Source organism: Anopheles aquasalis, chromosome 2, assembly GCF_943734665.1.
Source record: "Anopheles aquasalis chromosome 2, idAnoAquaMG_Q_19, whole genome shotgun sequence".
In the NCBI taxonomy this organism is placed as follows: domain Eukaryota; kingdom Metazoa; phylum Arthropoda; class Insecta; order Diptera; family Culicidae; genus Anopheles; species Anopheles aquasalis.
The window spans coordinates 62,580,290-62,603,146 of NC_064877.1; the positions used below are offsets into that span (position 1 = coordinate 62,580,290).

The 22,857-nt window shown below is 51.5% G+C and overlaps 1 protein-coding gene across 5 annotated transcripts in view; it reads right to left on the reverse strand.

The window, feature by feature from the left end:
• Positions 1-22,857, reverse strand: part of LOC126570590 (cGMP-dependent protein kinase, isozyme 2 forms cD4/T1/T3A/T3B) — a 97,682-nt gene that overhangs the window by 23,197 nt on the left and 51,628 nt on the right. For 2 of the 5 annotated variants that reach the window (XM_050228480.1, XM_050228479.1), the window contains one exon: positions 18,106-18,272. In XM_050228480.1, the coding sequence (XP_050084437.1) occupies positions 18,106-18,272 (167 nt within the window). Of the gene's footprint in view, positions 1-5,967; positions 8,026-12,837; positions 13,054-18,105; positions 18,273-22,616; positions 22,814-22,857 lie in introns of those variants that run through there. The other 3 variants (XM_050228481.1, XM_050228478.1, XM_050228477.1) reach the window with 3 other exon arrangements.

Genomic DNA, 22,857 nt, shown 5'->3' on the forward strand with positions numbered 1-22,857 from the left:
AACAAATGGCCATCGAGAGGGCGCCCGGGCCCGGTAAGATTCGTCCGGTGCGATTAACATGCGCGGCTCTCTATTACCGCTAACTGGCGATGACCGATGGTGCGGTTCCCGGGGAGAGGGAAAATGCGTCAATAAGTACCGCGTATAGCCGTGAGATTTGGAGTAAACAACAGCAACATCATCAATTCAAATGTTCCGTTTCAAGAGCTACTGCATGACTCTGGTCTGGCAACAGCATGCCCACCGTTTGGACTTCCGGACTCCCATCAGCGTCGTCATCTTTGCATCATTTTCTCATCGACTTCTCTCTCTCTCCCAAAACAATGCGGAGCATAAAGCACACACAAATTGGATTCCGATCCACGCTCGTGGTGGGCTTCCCGCTCAAATGTTCGAATGCACTTTTACTTTCTGGCTGGCTTTCGACCATGCGACCATGAGAAGAGATTCGTCTTCGTTCGTCTTCTGTATGAATATCGCATCGCAGATCGCCCCATTGAACCTTGAAGTTGAACTTTTGGAGAGAAACTCCGAGTCGTGGCAAATTTGGTGACTTGGCGAACTGAATTCAAGGACCTCGGTGTGCTTGGTAAACCACGCAGTCTGCGCCACAGTCAAGCACGCGTTCACCAGCTATACGTTACTCTGCGTATGTCTGTCACGGACGAAGAGACGCTCCAGTTTCTCTTCCGTGGCGTCCGTGCGTGCATTGCGTGCCTTGACGGCCGCCACTACCGACAATGGTTTGTTGTTTGTTTGGTTAGCGCCACTACCGCCGACCCTTACCGATGATGCACACCGTTGCCAGTTGCCTCTCCTCAGGTTGCCCATCAATCAAGCGATGTCTGTCGAAGGCTTTCTCGCAACGATCGCAAAACGAAACCGAAAGCCCAATGCGAACCCGGCGGACCCGGCGGACGGCCGAATGATTTCCATGTTTTCTCCCATTTGTTTGTTGTCGATTGGTCGATTGGTCGATAGCATCGTGTGCTCTGCTACTGATCTCCATTCTCCATGCAGCGATGGTCGATGAGGTCGATGTCAAGGAGAGCGCGGCACGGTAGCGCTTCTTCCTAGAGAGTGTGGCTTTGGTTTGGACCCCCCCGTTTGTGGCGCCATAGACACTGGTGCCAGCATAATCGCGAACCAAAAAGGCGTCACGGTTCAATCCCGGACCACGGGTGTCATAATTTATGATTGGCAGTCACGGGACCCACAGACCCACGGCCGATGACAATCGGGCGTGCATCATCGCATGACCGGCGGCTAGAAGAGGGCCTTACGCCATCCGTCCTGTCCTGAAGATGCACGCAGATACCCCGCTGGTACACTGCACTGTTGGCGCACTGTTTCACGCTTCAGATACTCTATGCAAATGCACGACTCTACCTACCGACCGATACGATCTGCACGTGGTTGCGGCGAGGATCGCTGTGTGCCAGTAGCTAGCCAGCAAAAGGAGGAAATCATAAAAATGGATGCTGCTGCTGGAAAATCGTTCCGCCCATCGGTCAAGCAACAACGATCACGTACCATAAATAATGGGCTGGACTGGCGACCAGCGATGATGGGGCACTGGCCGGCACTGGGTTGAAGATTGAGATCGCCCCCCCCCCCCCCCCGCTTTCTTTCTCCGTGGCTGTTGTGTTGACCCTAATTTAGGTTATTCAATGTAATATGTTTTATGGTTGGAACGTGGTCGATGTGTATTTCGTAAGAATTCATATATCATGCCGCGGGCGGGCGGCCGTAAGACGACATAATATGCTACTGCCGTGACCACCAATTAATTGCTCCCTTTTTGAACGGCATGCGATGATGCGCGGTACATTATCTTGCATCATATTCTGGGAACTTCATCTGCCTCTGTTTTTCAATCTCTTAGAAGCGCTTGCCAAGTTGTTGCTGGATTGGATTGCAACAACCCGATGGGATGGCGAGAGATGCGGAACAAAAGAAGAAAGCACTGTCAGCGGATTAGAGATGCATGTAGATAAGCAGCAGCTGAAGGATACTAATGATTCTCGCCTAGTATCACGCGTAATCAGAAACCACGAACGGACAGTTCTCTCTTGTGAAAAGGCGTTGTTTAAGGCGATACCTGCCAGTGAATTTTCACGAAAGATGGAAGGCACACGATAGGCAAAGCCGTATCGTTCGCTGGGATGATAAATCGATATCCTCGCGCACCATCGCCACTGTCAAGGAAGTGAGTAATGTCCGAAGCCCCGTTCTCGGTCGGGAAGGTGGCCATTATTCGCAAAGTACGATCACGACACCCTTCTCTGTTACCTCACTTCTTCAATATTCCCACCATCCATCACTCACTCGCACACTGCAACTCACTGTTTGTCCATTCAATGCCCTCCCGCTTGTCTGCCCCGCTCGTTTTGCACCTCGTGGAGCGTCTTCGCGGGGCCACAATCGCGATGCCCGATCCGATTACCTGCGCACGATCCACGATGCCGGCAGGCATCGGCAGGGAGGAAAAGTGAAAAGGATCGTCTCGCTCCTTGGAGTGGCGTGGCGCAGTATTATGCACCCGATTGGCACGATATGCACATCTTCGTTCGTTCGTTTGGGCAAAGTTTGTGTTTTCAATATTCACCCCTTCACGGTTGTGTGGTGCGAAATGGAGTCGAAGAGAAACGCGCCAGGGGGCTTGTGCCAGTGGAAATGGTCGGGATATATGCAGACGAATGCACTTTCGCTCCCGGGAGAGGGTGTAGTGTGTGAGAGAGGGTTTTATGTAATGTTTTTTTGTTGTTGTTTTGGTTGGGTTGTGTTAGGCGATCATGAATGCATGATGCGCGCACGCTCCTGACTCACGCTGACCAACCGAACCGGCAGAGCACCGCACGCTGTCAGTGAAAGTCCGTGCGATACCGTCTCTATTCCTCCTCGGAGGCCTCGAAGCACTAGCCGGCTCTTCCCCTTGGGCAGCGATAGCAAGATGGAGCGCTTGTGGGCCAGGGATATTGCACAGATTCTTCCGGTTGATCGAAGTCGTTGATCTACAAAAGTTGAACCTAATACAAACTTGTGATCTCGAACGGGATGGGCGGTGCGTTGCTTGTGCAACTGGTGGCCATTCGGGGCTGAACTAATTCAATCGGCGCCCTAACAACCCTCGCATATTGCCACACCCCCAGAATTGAGCACATGGATCGGTGATCCAGTGCCCGTGCCGTTCGAGAGCAATTTCGTGCGTGGCAATTTGTTCCAGCCGTAGCCAATGATTCGGTTTGAGCAGCGTAAAATTGTGATGAGAATAAGTTACGGTGGCCCGGTGATTTGGACACATTTCATATGATCGTCGCTGGTCACCTGGTGTTGAGGATTTCTATCCAAAAGAAAACATAACTCGCCGATTGGTGATTTGGTGTGGACAATATGGACGCAAATCTGGCACAATCTAGCGGCAACTTAATGGTCGATTGATGTGAATGGTTAATACGAGGATCATTAGATAAGTAAAATATCTCCTCCTCCCCCTCCTTCTGCATACAATATTCTCTCCAAAAAGGGCCCAACAAACGAATACACCGGTGGTCCATTGGTAAGCATCGACCACTTTCACCCATAATTACCATATCATTTTCCATCACTTCCCTCAAGTACCCGAATACCAACGAAAAAGGGCACATATGCGCATAGGGTGCAAAAGGGTGAAACAGGCGGCTCTCTGGCGGCGAACAAGTCGATAATGAGGGTCCCGTTTTGCCGGTATAAACCACTTGGCACCACAATGTGATCACGATGTCTAATGGCAGCGAAACGCCAACCAAGCGGGCCTCGCATGCATTCGAAAGTACTCAGCGTTAGATGTGAAACTTGCGGCCATAATTTAGCCATTAGCATCCTCGCGCGATGAGCTGAAAGCATAGACCTCTGACTATCGCCACTTTCGTAATGCTGCGTATCAGCACGCATGGTTATGTCACGGACACTACCCCTGACAGTATATCTTCCATCGTCGAATACCTCGCTCTTTCTCTCTTTGTTCGCAAAGCCAGAAGGTCAGAACGTGCATGTGGGCAGCGGCGCCGTCCGGCCAGCCGGCGTGAATTTGCATCCCGTTTGGCTAATTATGAAACATCTTCCGGTGACACAGGACGTTATCGCAAGATAGTGTTAGTCGCTAGCCGTCTCAGCGTTCAACCTGTTTGTGATCGCAGGCAGGAAGCCACCGTGCACATCGCATTCGCATCGTCCCATGCCGTAATTCTGCCGGTGAAAGGTTACTACACGGACCCCCCCCCGGTTCCAAGGTGTCAATCGTATGCGAGCGACCACGAGGCAGGAGCATCCCTACATCATCATCATCATCGGCATCATGATCACCGCCACAGTCCGGCTGAAGCTGGAGCCGGTTTTAATCGCTAAATGATCGCACAATACTCCTCGCCATCCCCGCACGCCAAGCCGCACCAGGCGAAAGTTCAATCCCGGTGCAGCATCACCGCTGACGACTAAACAAGATGTTCGGATCTAATGCCGGGCCCGGGACTGGACCGGAAAGTGAAAGTGCGCGCCACTTTCTTCTTCTTCATCTTCTACTTCTCCTTCTGCTCGAGGGGCAGATTTAACATTCAATGGCATATGTGTGTTTGGCTCAACACGATCAAAACTGTCGTTGGTCAACGGTGGTGATGCCATAATCGGATGCCCTGGTCGTGCTCGACATAGCGAGCGCATCTCCATGCATCTCATGCGCTCATGGGGATGAGGTTCCTGGTAGTCCATGTTTGGGGGTGGGGCGCGCGCATCTTGGGACCGAAATCGAAAATGTCTGGTGCGCCCAGTGCAGGAGCTCCAGTAGCGCTCCATTAAAGGGTTAGTGAGAGATGTCTGATACCATCTAGGGGCACGCAATGCCAGGATTCCAGTTGAGCCATTTCGGTTCGTTATCTGGATCGGGTATGCAATAGGAAAAAGGTAGTAGCTCTCTATGAATATCTCATTTGGTTTGGTCGTGTTTTTTGAATAGGTCTCGCGGGCTCGAGACAGGAACTGAGGGGCTCACCCCAGCCAGCCAGTAAACCGGACCACCGGTTTAAGCCGATGAGTGCTATTTAATAGTTCCACACTCGAGAGCGCATGCTGGGGTATGGACAACGGGATGATAAATTGCTCGCCTCATTATCATCCAGCCACATTGTTGTGCGCCACCACCGCCTGTGCGAAACCGAACCATTTGTAACGTTTTGTAATCGCTGACACTCTCCGCCCGTCAGTTTGGAGATCGAGATCGCACCCACGGTGACATTTGAACCAATTGAATGAAACTCCAAAACGGAATTCGACAAAGTTGTTCGTTTCCCGTTCAAATATTAGCCCAAAGAACACAGTCAGCAGCGGGCCAGGGGCAGGCCAGGGGCACTATTACCGACCGGTGGCCGGTTTGTTGCCTGGAGAAACAGGTTATACATATCCAGAAGTGCTGGTAGACCGACGGGAGCAAAGCAAATAGCTTTCCATCAGCAGTCCACTTAACAGGGAAACCGGACGCCGATCCGCCGCCACTGTTTGATATGTCTGATCGGTGCGGTAATGTTTCTCTTCGGTTCAGAAGGCAAATAGAGGGAGTCCGGTGTGTCCGGTGAAGGGGCCCCATTTGCCAAACGTTGCCAGGAGAGGCTCATCTTCGCGCAGAAGGGAAAGGATGTAATTATGTTGTGATAGCGATACACAGCATGATGTTTCCCATGTGTCGTGGTGTCTGCCCACACCGCCCCGGGACCTTAGATTGCTTGGCCAGAGTGTGCCGCTTCGTGGCATCCGCGTTGCGTTGGAAGTGGTTGTAGTGGCAATGTCGTGACAATGGCAAATGCAGAGAAATATTTATGACGGCGATCAGGATGGACTACGACAACACTGCACGGTGCTGGTCTGAGGGAATATCCCCTACACCAAGCGGGTATCTAATAAATTGCGAAACACCTCTACGCAACAACAACAACTCACCGTCATCGTCTGGTGTGGCGTAGATCTCCTCCACATTGCCGTAGATCGGTTCAGCGGCGATCAGATTGCCGGTGCGCCGTTTCCGGGCGTACGTATGCACCGGAACCAACGATGGGTATCCCCGACCACCCGGCCCACGGCCCGTAGGTACGATGAACGATTCGACCGACTCCGTGCTGGATGCACGGTACTGCTGCCGCTGTCCCGGATACTGCTGATGATGGCCACCACCATTGCTGCTACTGCTGCTACTGCTGCCACTGCGGCTGGGACCGGTTGAACCGGCATTCCGGCCACCACCACCGAAGAGCTTCTTGAACGAGGAAGACTTGGAAGCCGATGGTGAGGATGCTGAGGATGAAGCACCGGATGAGGAGAGCGGCGACTCGAGACCATTGTAACCGGCCGTCGTGATACTCTCGTACTCCGACGTATCACCATCCCTTGGACTACCCTGCTGGAAGTGTGTCTTCAACAGTGTCCTCGGGAACTTGGTCCCCGCCGAGATGGTGTTGTAGAGCATCTTCCCAAAGCCCACCTTTTTGGAGCCAGATTTTTTGGGCTTTTCGGGTTCCAACCGTGGCAACAGATCCGCCGGGATATCCTCCAGGATCGGGCGACCCTTGATCGTCTTGTTGCGCGACAGAGTGGCCGTTGCCCGCGGTATACTCGCCAACGATCCATTCCGGCTACCCTCGCGGTAGATCTGCGAGCAGAGATCGTTATCCGAGCGGTACGTCGTCATCCGGTCACCGATTGAGAGATTGCTCTCGCTATCATCACTTCCGCGCCGGTAGTCGGCCGGTGGACTGGACTTATCACGGTACCGGGCACCACTACCGTTGCCACTATCACAGAGTGTGCTGGATCTTAGCTTAGCTTCGAGTGCATCGACAGCCAGGCAGGTCGTATCGATGGCACCGCCCGGATACCGGCTGACCGGACCCGGACGCTGGTGGTCCGAGTACTCGTCGATCGGTTTCTGCTGCCGGATGCGTTCCTTCTTCGTCGGTTGCTGCTGCTGCTGCTGTTGTAGGAACATCTCCCGTCGGTCTAGAGTTCGCTGTTGCTGCTGGTGTTGAGTGGATGGAAGATGAGCGGCCACGGTGTTGGATCGCTTCAGTGTCGACGAGTGGCGGCCCTGGCGGTCCTCCTCCGGGGATCGGTTGCGGTACGATTTGGCGTCAAACTCGGACGCAGAAAAGCCACCACCGCCGCTACCACTAGACACTACCCCGCGAAGCGGTGGCCGTGGTTTGTGAGTATTTTCGAACATCCGTCCACGAACGGTGTGGTACTTGCTGCTGCTGCCCAGATCCTCCAGATAGGGCTGCGTGGCTCCGGTCGATGAGGACAATGTCGGTTCCTTCAGTTCATCCCACTCCGGATACTGGCGACGACGGGCCTTCCGGATGGTGGCCGGTCTGTAACCGTTCAGTGCTTTCAGTACACCGCTTCCCTCGTGAAACGTGTCACGTTCCTCCTCGTCCGGCAGCCCTTCATCGTCTTCGGATGAACCGGCGACAACCGAGGTGCGATAATGGTGAGGTGAGTAGCTCGGTACCGATGATGATGCTGCTGCTGCTGCTACTGCTGCTCCACTAGTCGAACTGGCCTCACTTTCGATCAGCGCTTCCATGCTCGATTGTACCTTGTTCCAGTTGGCCTCGTACAGGGCGCCCATCGCACTGCGCTGCTCCAGCGACAGGTTGGCGTCCACCGCACGCCCCGGATGGTGCACGATCCGCATGCTGGCCCCTTTTTTTCCGGACACGGGAAAATCACACTACAGCCGGCCACTGGCTGACCCCAGTTTCCCAATCTGCGTGCGTTTAGTTCTCCTTCTGCTAGAGGTCACTACTGTTGGTACCGGCACACCGGGGATTGCTCATGGTTTCCGGCCTTAGACAGACACGCGCACACCTTGGTTCCGTATCACTTGACTGAGTGGCTGCGATGCTGCTGCTCTGCTCCCCACCCAAGGGACCTGATTACACTGAAGCCAACCGATCAAGCCATGTAATACGCGTCATTTGATGCGCTTCACCTACGATACTGCTAAACGAATGGAAACGAATCGTGAACATGAAACAACGAAGCACTGTGCACACCACCCGATTTGACTGACTGACGGGACGGTGGTGGTAACCTTCTCTGCATGATCTTCACTATATCGCGGTGTCAGCAGCGCAAGAGCAACAGCAACAGCACCAGCAGAAAGGGTTTATGGTGTAAGCAGCGATCACTAAAGCAAACTGTATGCGCGAGCACTGATTACATGGCCTTTCAGCACGGCCAATAACGGTGTGCACAACAACCACCATCACCGGCGGTGGTAGAGTAGGTCACGTTCGCGCACACCGCTGATAAGCGACCTCGCGAGATATGGAGAGACAGCGAGAGAGAGAGAGAGAGAGAGAGAGAGAGGGAGAGGTAGCGCGATCGACGAACCAACGAGCAACCTTTGTCTATTTCTAATCTCATTTCAATTCAACAGACAGACAACCAAGCGGTGTTCCCTATGCTAGGTCGACGCACGCCAGCATGTCCGCCTCGGGAGGGGGGGCCATAAGATGTTTGTTCGCACAACGACCATGTGTGCTGCGCCCCGCAAATCCCAACGCACGCACGCAAGATTCATTGAATGACATCTCTGAGCAGCGGCAACAACAGACAAAAACCGACTTGAAAGCATTGTTGAAATCGGAAGTTTGCGTGCAGCGCGCGCGCCGAGGACTTGACATTTGCATCGCATGTTTCCTTTTCCCCTCCGGGGGGTAAGCCCTCAAGCTACGAGATACTGGAAGGCTTAACCTCCAAAGGCACCAAAAAGTGCTTAACTTTGGAGTCGCTTCTACAGTTAATGTGGCTCTACCTTCTTCGTTGACATTCCGCGCAGTGCTCTGTGTTGGACACAAACTTAACTTTTCCGCCCTACCCTTTCGTCTGCGTCATCGAGCGTCGAGCATCGAGATCCTTGAACCGGTTCAATCCACCCCTTGCATCTGTTGCTTGCTGTGGCCGATCGTATCCTGGGTCCGGCGAGACTGTTGCCGTATCGTATGGCTTCGCAACCGGCCGGCTACGGCCGAACGAACTTCAAGGTCTCGCGCGCACGTTCATCGCCACCGAATTCGAATGTGAGCTGAATCCGCGGCAAAGCAGCACACTAGCGGGAGCCCCTTCCTTCACCCAAAAACAAAAAACTGCTTCCAATTGTTGGCAATCCAGTTTTGGAGATTGGTGGAGGTCCACCGTTCGTGCGATCGATTCGATACTTCGGCAATATCGGCGTCTGCGGAGAGACGTCTACTTAATACCGTCTCTACCGGGCTACCCGGACCGGTTTTATTTAAATATTGAGATGATAAGCTTTATCATCTCTTCATCGGTAGAAAGGGAAGTAGTTCTATAAAATTCCTATCGTTCCATCGGAATTTGTGTCGTTGCATTGGGCCCAGATGCCTGAAAAGGGGTTATTGGAACACCGATCGTCACCGATAGTGCGCTCCAGGAAGATCAACAAGACAGGTCCCGAGGAGTTAAGCCAAATTTACTGACCCTGATATGGGAAGGACTAATGATGGTTCGCCTACTGCACAACTAGGAGTCAGATGAGGCCAATTACTGACGCAACCTCCACCACCTCCACTGGCACACTTGCTGCATCTGCTTCGAGCTTTTAGGCATTAATTCAATTATTAGCTACAAATTGGTCGGTCTCGCTGGACTGGCGTCCAATGATATGATAATTATCGATCAACATGATTTATGCGCATCTCTTGCTCTCTATCTGTGGGTGGATTTTTCATGTGGCGTGTGTGCTCGCCACACTCGCTGAAATGTAGGCCTCGCGCACTCCGTAATGGAAACCATCCAGCCACATAAATGCATTCCAACCGAGAGGCGCTGCTAGAGAGCGGCTTCGCTTTGTACCTAAATTCCAACCGATCCGAAACCTTCACCGAGTGTTGGATGGTTTCGCCTGGCCACGCATGGATTCCAAACCGAAAACAGGAAGCCCAGCAAAAGGGTAAGTCACGCGAAATATTGCCTCACAGAAATCGGAAAAGCCTCCAGCAAGCGTTTTTCACCTCGCAATCCATCAACAGCACGTCAGGTGTATGGCACACCCTTCTCGACTTTAGTTCTCCCTCTTGTTAGAGACCTTCTTGGCGAAGGACTTCATCGTGAGCGGATCGTGCGCTCGAATGGTTCAAATACCGATCTAGGGGAGCGGCAGCTTCGAGGTTTGTGGCATTTGAGAGCTCACGAATTCGTGGTTCGAGCTTGAGGGCAAGGCATCTCGAAGGAATGATGATTAAGGTTGCTAGCTATAGCCTTTGTAGAGCGAGATGATCATTCTTGAAGAGCTGAGATTCCAACCGATCCAATCTATCATCGCCAGTGGCCAAAGATCGGCGGGGAAGATCTCCTTCACCACCATGTCAGGGATCTCATGAAACGCCAGTTAACCTGGCGTGGTCTATGGCCCCTCTATACCACGGACGTGATTTGTTTTCTTCTAATTACTTTTCGCACGGCGCGGCTGCGGTGCGCTCTACCTCTCGAACCCGGCCCCCGAGGGCGATTAGCAAACCGGATTCCAATTTGGAAAGATGATGATGTCTCAATTTTGCCGCGCTACAACGCAGCTCCCACCTGTCTGCCTCTCTGTCTGTGTGGGTCTATTGGCGCGCGCGCGCTCGCGCTGCTAATCAACAGCTGGTTAGCTGGGGGGGGCCGATGAGTTTCCTCACAGTTTCCGACAGCGGGTGAGCTTGTTAGCGTTAGCGGGTTTGGAACCGAAGCAACTTCTGCCGGAAAGCAACTTCTTTTTCGCAACCCTTTCCTTGCTTCACTCGCACGGCACTTGGGGGTAGGGGGGGGGGGGGGATAGGGGGGAGGGTAAGTCACACCGATCACCGGTCACCGGCCGATTGATGGAGATCCAGGAGATTGCTCTGCAAGCTCTTTTGTCAACCGGTTGGGATCACTTTTATGAATTTTCGGCCCAACAATCCTTGACCAATAATCGATTGCACCTTCCAAATGACACACACGAGGACACATCGAATTGATTATTCACTGCGTGCATACTATTTACGAGAGGCGAAGAGAGTCAGAGTGCAACCGACTCCTCAGGGTCATAGCCGCATAGTCGCCCCCCAAGAAAACGCCCCAAAAGCCAACAGAACAACACCTCAAGCGTGGTGGCGAGCGCGTGCCTCTCTGTATGACCATGGATGGTGGGCCAATTGGTGTGCAAAAAGGGGTCTTGTAGAAGGGAAATCCCACCAGGCGCGTCGAACCGGCTCTTGGAGCAACATGGAACGAAGGTAGCAGCACTTTAGTAAATCAATTTTCGAAAGGAGATCGATTATTGCCAGCAGCTCAGCAGCATATAGTGTCGTTGCTGTACGCTCTGGGGACACTCTGTGAACCGGAGCTACTATTACTCCGAGGAGTTGACACATTGCCTTCTGTTGAAGTGGAATGATTTGCTCATTCCACCGGGGGCCTCATACTGTTCGAGTGACTATGGAAGAGATGACATAAGCACATGTACCGGGGCATTGAGCGGACAATTTGCTTGCGACCACAACGGCTCCGAGCTGACTGCCTACGGAATGCCAATGTCGGACGCCCCAAACGTCCTTCCATCGACCGTTGGCTGCTTGCGGCCGCATGATTTGCTGCTCGACAGGAGGTAGAGGTGGAGGTGTCGCTGTCGGAGTTGAGGTATGAACTCTCTTCCACCTACGCCGAGGACCGGTTTCTGTGCCAGACCATCGAGAGAACGCGACAGACTTCCTTGTGTGGCTGTCGAGTGGATCCGGCTTCGCGCCTTCGAAGCTGAAGAGCGCGTTCATCTGAGCGATGAGTAATATCAGGTCCGTGAGGATGATCGCGGATTTATGTGGTCGCTAAACTCGCACTCACTACCTTTCTCTCGTTCGCACGCTAGCGAGCACTCTGTCGCTCTGACTGTCTGTCTGTCTGCTACTGAAAGTATTCTACTCGATGCTGTGGAGATCGCGCAGAGGATCGCGCAAATACATACACACCTTGGTGTGTTCTTGGCGATGCACTTTCGAACCGAGAGAAGCAATAGTGACGCCATTGCGGGCGCGCTCGCACACGCTTAATCGTTGCAACCTTGTGGACGCAATTTATGTGTCCTCCATCCCTCCCTTAGCTCTCTCTCTGTGTCTCCTTTTGTCCCCTCCGCATCTCCGTTGGTCCTCCGCAAATCGGATCGAAAGGTCCTTCACTGTCACTTTCATCGCGGTCGATGGATGGCCGGATGGTGTTGTCTCCGCGGGGAAGACGCGTCCACGCGACCGCTTTCTCCGCAGAAAACAATCACAATTCGATCGTGCGTTTTGCACTGAAGGTCTCGATCGAGCTTCGATCGAGCAAAAGGTGAGCTTGTGGCAGCTGAACAGTCACCTCCAAGAAGTGTGCCCGTGCGATTGCTGGAGGAAATTCTCAAGCACAGCTCGCGCCATTCATGGTACTGTGATCACCGCGACAGCAGCACCGCAGAGCGAGCGGCACAAGCACGCCCAGAACCAACACGTACTCCTCTGGCCGCGAGCTCAAGGTGATAGGGTTGACTGGCTGGCTGGAACTTCCATTCCATCCCAGTGTAAACAAGCGACACGAACTGGCGGCAGGGCGGCGCACACACGCGCCTCGAGAACGGGTTTGTGATTTTTAAATATTTTCCCAAGGCTCTCGCGCGGATCGCGGTCGCAGTACCGCTTCACCACTGTTGTTGCTGCTGCTGTTGCACCGTACACCACACCATCATCAACACAGACCACTGGCTCTCTGACACTGCACCGTACTGCTGGTTGCACCTACCGAAGCGCGCCCAAACAAATGGCGGCTGATCACTACCGTCGTTTTCGTTGTCGATGTCGTTGTTTCACAAACCACAAAACCGTACGATCGCCCAACGGAACAATAGGTTGCTGGTGCCCCTTTGCTGGAAACACGCGGACCGCGGATGGCGACAACGGACGAACGCGCGAACGATCACCACACAGCCACGGAGCCACGGAGCGAGTTGCTCTCCGGACGGAGCGCGAAACGTGAGTGAAACGATCACAGCTGCCCAGTTGGCAATTTGAAGCGCTCGGCTTACCCCTCTGCCTGCGACGTAGCGGGATGAAGGCTGCGGCGGCTGAGAAAGAAGCCCCCTCTGCCTGCGACGCGGTCGAGGAAGAGGCGAGCGCGACGCTCACTATGAAACGGCTCGTAGGCAGCGGGGAAAAGAGCGTAAGAAACCGCGGGGGGAGGAGGTTTCGTGCGTGAGCTTGTGGAGCGCGGCTGCGGCGGGGGAAACGCGAACGAAAACGAACGCGAGCTTGTGGGTTTCAATTACGCGGAGAGGGAAGCGCGACAAGGCAGAAGGGCGAAGCGAACGCGAGCGTATTCAAGACGGACGGCAGCGCGAAAGGGAGAGGAATAGAAAAAAGAGAGGGAGCAACCTCGAGCAAAATTCGACAAAGTCCCGATCGCGGCAGTCGGAAATTTTCTAAGTCCCGGGACGCACGCTCTACGCTGGCGGCAAAGTGCAAGTGCAGAAAAGTGTTACCAAGGTGTTGACGATAATCCACACGCAAGGTAAGCCAAGCTGGCGTTGTAAGGTGCACTGCAAAAGGTCAAACACTTTTGGATTTTTTTCTTCCTTTTCTACATGTACCCAAGCATTGTGATCAACGTACGCGCACCCAACATCAGGCCGAGCAGGAAAGTTCTCGATCGCAGCCCGGATCACGCCACCACAACGACGCCTTCAAGCAGTGAAGAGTACGACGCCACCACCACCAACAGCAACGCAGAAAAATGACGTCACAAAATGACGACGTCATATACGTGTGACGTCAGCAAAAAGAAATAGAAAAATAAACGCCACCGCCATATGGCGGTGGCTCATCGACCAATCGCAGCGTAGTTCATTTGTTTCTCCAATCGCAGCGTAGTTCATCGAGAGCGCACGAAGGGGGGGGGTGCGTTCGGGTTTCACGAAAGTTGGTTCTTGGGTGCCTTGGCCCCTTGTTTCTCGGTTGGGACTGGGGAAGACGATTTGTATTGACTCGCTTATATGCCAGAACCAACCAAGTCCCATCTCAGAAACAACTTTTCTATAGTGAGAAAACCTTCTCACTGCGAACTGGGTGGCGCCCCAGGGAAACCGAGTGCGCGTGCGAGTGCGCTCTCGGTCTTGGGTCCGGTTCGGTCGTGCCGTGATCGTGAGCTGTGAGGAGCCCGCGATCGCCGTGGTAGTAGGGGAATAGCCCATGTTGATCGTATGCTCTCGGAGCGAATCGAGCGAGAGCGGTGGCTCGCGATAAGAAGGGTTTGCATGCGCGCAATGTTGTTGCTGCGTTTGGTCGGGAATCCTTTATGTTTATGTGGCTGCTGCTGCTGACAAACAATTGGATTGCGATCCGTACTGGAATCTGCAGCGCAAGGAATGGTTTATTGGATTTGCGTCAGCAGCAGGAGCAACGCTGATAGCGACCCAAATTGGAATTGTTTATGTCCCCTCGAGTGACCGTTCTATTTTATGATCCTGCTCTCTGATGATCTGATCGTTGTAGCAGCAGCAGCAACGATCATAAAGGTAACATTTTAATTAAAAACAATAATCGAATGTCCACCACTTAATGGGGGAGCGGCGGATTGCGTGTACCCACCCATTTCATTCAACTGATTTCGTGTCATAAACGATGTGTCCTTGAATCCGTTGCTAGATATCACTGTCTGTCGCTCGGAGTGGACGGTCTCTCTCTCTCTGGCAATAAGCGACTCATCAAAGCGAAACAATTAACCAGAAGGCGCCAGACCACCAGCCAGCCTGCCAGTCAGCCAGTAAGTAATTCCCAAAAACCAACATTTAATTAAGCAGAAAAAGGTTAGAGGTGATGGTGGTGGTATCCGTCTGAGCGAGATTAAATACGCGCCACTATGATCGCCAAATCATATCGCGCGCGCACCCATCCTCGATTGCTTAAGCCACGGAGAGCGAGATCGCATCGCTCGATCACTAACCCTGGCATTTGGTGTGAAGCCATTGTGTTGTCTCTCGGTGGAGGCTGCTGCCCAAGATCGATCTCTGGTGATGTTGCTCTGGTGGTGTTTGGTGCTAAACCGATTCTCTGTGGGGGTTTGAAACCGCTAGATCGCCAAGATCTAAAACGATTCAGTGCCTCTCCAAATAAGTTAGGCGTTTTAGGGTGCGGCACGAACCCTCGGCGCATAGGCGTCGACCTTCGCAGTGGGCGCATTCAGTGCGTAGCGTGATCTGCCTCCCTTTTCTAAGTCTGCGAACGCGGTTCTGGCGTGGTAGTTCTGCATAAGTGCATTGGTGGTACTATGTTGTAGTCGCCACCGTCGACTTGGTGATTGTTATGTCTCTGATCACCGACCACCGATTAGTTGAAGGCTGTAGGCGTGCTTGGCCACAACTCGGTCTAGCGACCAACAGCAGCACAGTAATTCCCTCGGCACAGTGAGTAAGTGCAGACTCACGTCCGTCTCAGGCAAGCGGCTACTATGGGAACCTGCTACGAGATGGCGGAGTGGCCTTGAAGAGAACTTTTGGAAAAGTCTTCCTGAAGCATACACTCGCTAGTGCTGCCTAAAGGCACTAGCATTTGCCCACTAGGTATGTGGTTAATACCTTTTTAAACGAAAAAACATAGTTTTTAGAATGGATTCTCTTCGGAATATTTGACACCCCAATAAGTGAGGTTGTTCGTTTCAGTTCGCTGACGTCCAGTTAATTTGTGTTTTGCAACTCCTCGCACGGAGCCGTCGATCGATCAATACCCTGTCCGTTCTAGGAGCTTTCGTGTCGGCAAGGTACCGCCTTTCGAGGGTTTCGTTTTTTTCGGAAAAAGTGAATGCCTCCACAAAACGGTCCAGGGGCCAGGGGTTCCGTGTGAGGTTCCGCTTGAGAGGGCTGGTGCTCCACACACGACCGACCGATCGACAGGAAGTGTGATCGCGTGGTACCCAACGGACCAGCCGAGAACTTCAAGCGGACACCGCCATCGCCGCCGCCACTTTGACGGATCCAGTGATCCGTGAAGCAGCACAAGAAGCCATCGCCGCCATCGATCCCTCGTCGACGATCGACGCTCTGACGTAGAAAACGGAAATGCAAGGAGACGCACCGTGCCGCGCCGCTGTCCGTCGGCAGCAAACGTCGGCTTCCCATTTCCACGGTCATTTGCATCGGTTTGGCTCGTTAGTCGTGCGTTAAATTATGTTGTACCCGGCCCATTCCGTTTTGCTTTGCTTTCATTCCGTTCGCTAGGCCTCGTTGGGGGCCATCGAAGGTGATTAATTTGTTGGCAAGCCGAAAGGGCTCACTCTCTTTTGCCATTTTGCGGCGATTTCCTTGGCCTTGACATTTGTCATAGGCGAGTAGTGAAATGCGGGATGTTTGGAAAAAGTGGACCGTAGCATTACATTCGCGCATTTGTTTGCCGCATCGATTCGCCATTTCTCCTTTCAAGCAGCTAAACGTTATTTGCAGAGACATTCAGCCGTTTAGTTGGGGAATCAATCAACCCGGACAGACATCATTTTTCTGCAAATATTACGACGACCACCCGCTGGTCTGAGGGGGAAGAGGGTTCATTAGCTCATGACCACGGTGAAGAAAGTTTCCTCAGCCAGCACCGGGATCTGGCGGATCGGCTGGTTTCATCCGATTGATCAAATCATTTTATCTTCTTCAAACCACAAACTACTCTCTCACTGTCCCTCTTCCTGGCTCTAGCTTGCCGGTTTGCGATGCCAATTACTTCTTACTGTGTGCAGCTGCGTCCGCGACGATCCAACCGAACACCAGAGTGCTCGTCGTCGTCGTCGTCGTCGGTTAGATAATTCATCGATTGTCACTTGATCTGAAAGCGAAAGCAATTGGCCAGGCGACATCTCGTCCGGATGTTCCCGTGCATTCAGAGAGCCGCTCGAGCCGCCAGAGCCTCTTCGCCATTCATCTTCGGTCTGGCCATAACTTTAGCTCGCCGTACCGTGCTTTAGCTGGCACTGGCGGGTGTGCTGTGCGATCAGAGTGTGGGGTGGCGAGTGAGCGCGCCCGCAGACTCGCGGAAAGTGAAATTCGCGCGAAAACTTCGATGCCAGCACTTGAGGTGGTCGGTAAGATAGACATCTAACGTCGCGGCGAAGAGGTAACGGCAAAACGGGTGACAATGGTGGCAATTGCAGACGAGGGACAGGCATGAGTAATGTAACATGTTGACATGCGCTCGCTTGATGATGCTCGAGCGCAATGGGGGAAAACCTTCTCTTTGCTGAAGAATTCAAGGATGCCCTTGGGCATCAATTGAGTTTATTGAAAACAATTTTAGAAACCGATAGAAACATGAAAGCAAATAAAGTTCTTCGGTTGCTTAATCGTTTTGAGTAATTGCGTTAATCCATCTTCTTTTACGTTCAGTTATCAGATGTTAAATCACGATTAATTTTGTGTAGAGATCTCCACATTTGAGGGCATTTTTCGTATAGAAATTTCTTTAACTCATAGCATTTTTCGAGGCGAACATTCTGGAGGTCACGCTGATCTATACGACCATAGCTAGCGACCCAAAAGATCCCGTAACCTTCAGTAATCACTTGCAGATTTCGTTTTGAGGCTTGGCTTGGCTTAAAACTTCTACTGATTGGCACTCAGAGTGGCGAGGACGAATCATACTACAGCTTTCTCCTGCAAACTGTCCTGGGTTCTATAGCCAAACTTTTGCTTCTTAGCGACTCAAAAAGTTAACTTAAAAAACTTTACAACACGTTTTAGCTGTTCTGCGGCCGCAAAAATTGAGGAAAAAACGGATGATTTAAATTGAGATGCGCACTTTTTTCGAATAGTAGCGCCCTCTAGGTGGCGGCAAGCAGCTTGAAATATTTCTCGCTCGCTAGAGAGAGCTGGTGTGAGAGATTTTGAAACATTTCACGTTTGAATTTTCTGCCAGTTCGCACGCCGGTCGGTGCGATTGATCGCGAGAAACGGACCCACTTTAACAAATGATCCTTTACCCAATATTTGCGAAACACGTTCAGCCCTCTCGCAACTTCATCCCCTTTTCCACTTACCTTCCATCACGTACACGATGCTGCCGACGTCGCCCTCCTTGATGATGAGACTGCCGGCCGCGTACTGCACCGGGTACATGCAGTCCACGATCTCGCGGATTTGCGTCATCTCCAGGTTCTTCATGAAATCGTTGTCCAGGATGGCAGATTTGATTATTTCACGGGATCTGAAAGCAAACAGAGCAGAGCGCATGAGGACGACTGTGACCGACCAATCCAGACCACGAACACGAACGATTAATCATTTACGCTAATTATCGCGCAACAAATGCAAGCGCTGCGGGGACTCGTCTTGCTCTTTCGTATTAACTCCCCGTCCTATCGATCAATCAAACCCCAGGCGGCGATGGCGTCGGCGATGGAGGAAGTAACATCATCTCCGCTTTAATCAGTTCGAGCGACAGTCCAGACACTAACTGCTCACGTGTCGCGTCGTGGAAAGGTCAGTTTGTGCGACAAATGTAAGATCCATCCAGATCGCGTGGATTCGTGGTGCGGTGATCAATCAGATTGTGGTATTCAATCCGATGTGCCTGTCACAAGACATCGTTGCTGGTACGGTTGTTGGCTTCAGCAGCAAATCGAATCGAATCTACATAAACTCGACAAGCACCATTGGCGTGCAACGATGGTTGACGTTCTCATTTTGTCAATCACTGTGCGGCATGCAATGATCATCGGATCGCACGGAGTTGTAACAGCATCCTACGCGCGCGCGCTCACGAACGAATGGAAACTGTCATCCGCATCGCGAACCTTTACGGTAAACAATAAATCCATCCAACGTTCTACTCAACCACCAGCGCTGGGCAGCAACAGTAGCATGTTGAACTTCTGCTCCCCCGCAGACCGATGGCGTATGGCGGATTGAAGTTATTAATTTTTACGACAATTGACGAAAGTAGCGCATAAAACATTTAGGTGCTTATTCTGTAACTTTCGATTACGATGGCCTCAGGCGTTCGATGATTCATGCGAATTTCGAAACGTTTCGAAAACAATAAACAATTCAAAATGACAGTTTGAAGTAAAAAAACTGTTAATTAACTTGATTTTTTCGGTATAAAAACGACTTAACCTTTGTAATAATAGTATACGATTAGCAGAAAGAAATTATTGATGCCTAATCAGGACGCTATAACTGTTTTTCAGATGCTCGATGCTCGATGTAAACAGAACGCCAGCTGTCGACCACAAAAATGCACTCGACATGCAGGCGATCGTGAACACCAAATGAACACAAAATGAACCAAATGAATCGAACGCCTGAGGCCATCGTAATCGAAAGTTACAGAATAAGCACCTTAGCCTCGCAGCACGATCGGTGTTCGATGAGTTTAAGGACCTGTAGCAGGACCTACGCTTTATGGGTTTCGCGCTGGCGGTTAATGAAAATGTCTCGGTTGTTTAATGGTGACAACCGATGACTTACAGGGCGGGCCGCTCGAGAGGCAGGTGATATGATTTAGCATCGAGCAAGACTACGTAGCTTCGAGCTGCTGCTGCTGCTGCTTCTACTACTATGTAATGTGAACCTCACTCCGGAGTGTGTTGGTGGTCCTTGCCTCGCGAAAAACGTGGGTTTCGTTTCGTCTACAGCCAGACAGACACTCTAGAGACATGAAGCGAGTTGCTCCAGATGATGACGACGATGCTGGTGGTGCTACAAGTACCTCGTAGTTGTATGGGCGTGCGAAGGGTACATTCCCATGGAGTGTTTCTACACTGCGCGGCCACCGCGAGGTTCGATGGATCTCGGATCCATTGGGTGGAACACAACATACCTCGCTTCTCTTCTGTGGGCGAGTCCCAGACAGCACGTGCCTCGCGCTTTGTGTGTCTGGGAATTCAGTTGCCCAAGGATAAAGAGCCAGAGAAGAACCTGGATTTGGATATGTGACCTCCCCCTCTCCGAAGATTGGCTTTAAAAGGCTCTCCTCCCGAGCATTACTACAGTTTGAATTATGCGCGACCTTTTGGGCCGCTCTCCTCGCGCTTGGTACGCTTGACACCCGTCGCCGTCGTCGCTGTGACGTGAGTACAATTATTAATGAGGTAATTAACAGCTGATTACTCACGCCCCTGCCAGTCATTTGCTCTCTGCAGCAGAGTGCGTTTTGTGCCGTTTGCGTCGTGCCTTTTCGACTTTCGGCACGGCAAGCAAACGAATTACGGTTTACGAATTGTGTGTGCGTAAATGGCAAACGGGAGAGGCGTTTGGATTGAATGAACTGGCGGCAAACAAACACACACTGTCGAGTGTTGTTGGGTGAAATATGAAATATTCAATTTACGTTCGGTTTAAAAAAACGGTGTCAAATGGATGATTTACCATCCAGCACAAGGGAGGTCACCCGTTCGCACGGCGGCGTGAAGATGATTCAGAGTTAGCGGTGAAATTAATAGCGGTGTTGAAATGGGACGGTTCGCGATCACCAAACATGCAAACCGGCGAAAGCGAAAGTACAAACAAAACAGGGCAAACAGTATTTGAAAAGTAAACTGGGGAGACAAGGATGATAGATATATACAAAGTCTGCCAAATAGTGTAAATATTCATATGTGCTATTAATTATCTATTGCATATTGGAATGAAAGTGCATTATACATTTTTTTTCAATTTCTTGTTGTGAAATTCTTTATCATGCTTGCTGTAACATATTTTAATTAAACACATTGTTGTATTCTAGACCTTCTATTTAATCTGTTCAATTTCACTTATATGTATTGCTTTTGTTTTTGCACTGCTTTATGCTGCGATTAGAGTTAGTAGCATAAAAGTAGATTCACTTCCATTTTTATTTTAGTCCAAAGTGCTTTTGTTTGTTAGAGAGGAATATTATAAGGTGGATTGTGAGCAATCAAATTAACAGCACATTGTAAGGGAACAATGTGATATGTTTTCATAGACGAAAAATGAGTATTTCCAACATACATGGATTACTATACTATACTAGAAGCAATGGAAGTTCTAATTATTTCTCAAAGCAATTTTCCAATCCAACGGTTTATAAAGAAAGCATTTCAACATCATTATTCAAAGAGATTTGTTCAGTTAAATAAGTAAATTAAAATAGACATTTAAGGAGATATGTTCAAATCCAAAACCATGATTGACTCACAGTTGCGCAAAAAAAGAAATCTAACAAAAGCTAAGTGTTAAGTGATCTGCGTCGTCCTATAAGCAACAATGCTCGCCACACTTAGCATCAATCAATCCTCGATACTCGATCCTCCCACCTGGTACACACCGAATCCTTAATGTCCCCTTTCCAATGCGCGTTCCGCTTCTCCCAAAAAAAAAGAGGTGTAACATTTCGCTTTCCATCGCCAACGCACAGACCACACAACCACCACGCATAACGCAAATGTGCGTGTGGTGATGCGTGGTGTACGCGCTGCTGATGGGTGTCTGGCATGCCATCGCCATCGATCGGTACCCTCCGGCACCGTGCACCGTCGTCGTGTCAGATCCGATTACTTCTAATCGGTGTCGTGAGGTATTAATTTAAATTGAATTAAATTGTTCCTCTACATTAACACTGCGTTCTGGCGATGCTTGGTGGTGGGCAATTCCAGGCCAGGCCTGGCCAGGCCTAATGCAACGGCGCACAGCGACAATCACCTCTCGAACGAAGTTACGTACGGTACCACTTGCGTACCACCAATCTGCTGCTCTTGCTCTTGGCATCGTCGTCGATCTCTGCTCTGCGATGCACCGAGTATGACTGCCGTTTCGGCCGAAGGGACCTGCGGTGGGCCACGGGCACCACACGACGCAGCAAATCATGCGTCGCGTCGGATTCGATCCATCGCCACCGCACACCAACCACAGCCACAGCGAACGAACGAGCGAGCGATCTTGGTCTCGGTCTAATCAGTGACAGTATTAATGCGCTCCGCTTAATTTGCGCGACCGATACGCAACAAAACCGGGGCTCGGACCGCGGAGTGAAATGTAAACATTTTAATTAACTACCAGCTAGCACGCGAACGGCCCACCGCCGGCTTACCGGCTGCCTGGTGTCATTGAGGAACGGAGAGCTGACAGGGAAACATCGAAATCCGTGAGGATCAGATACTTCGACTGCCAAAGGGATCTATGGCCATGCAGAGTAGCATTCATGGTCATGATTTACAGCCACAACATCTGCGTGGACCAAGAACCAAGAAGTTGCAGTTCTTGTGATGCACGAGATCGAATTCTAGGTCCAGCCGTCAAACTCTTGGACACAGGAAGTGAATTCGTTCCCATGTTCAAGTCTCGATCACACCTCCACGTCCTGTCAAACTCGGAGCGGGTGAGAACTCGGTCTCGGAACATGGCTAGCCCACGCACATACGCCAGACGACTCTCACGATACCATTCCATGGGAATAGCCTTCACCGGGAGACCACCGGAAACCTGTGGACGGTGAACTGGACACCTGGAATATTCGATGTCGACACAAGGGTGGTCGAGGTAAACTAGCCTACAACAAGGGGCCCACGATGCACGATGAATAGCTTACAGCGATGATTTCGGTATCTTGATGAGATCGCCCTGCATGCCGGCCAGCGAGGACAGCGGTTCCGCACTGATGGCCTGCCGTTTGATGCGCGTCTCCGTGACCGGCAGGATGCGCGTGTTCTCGACGCCCGGTGACCACGCATCGAACGTATCCTCCGAGCACCGCTTCTCGATCATCGCCTTCGTGATGGGGCGCACCTGAGGGACAGGAAAACACAGATTAGTACCGCGCGTTTCTGGCC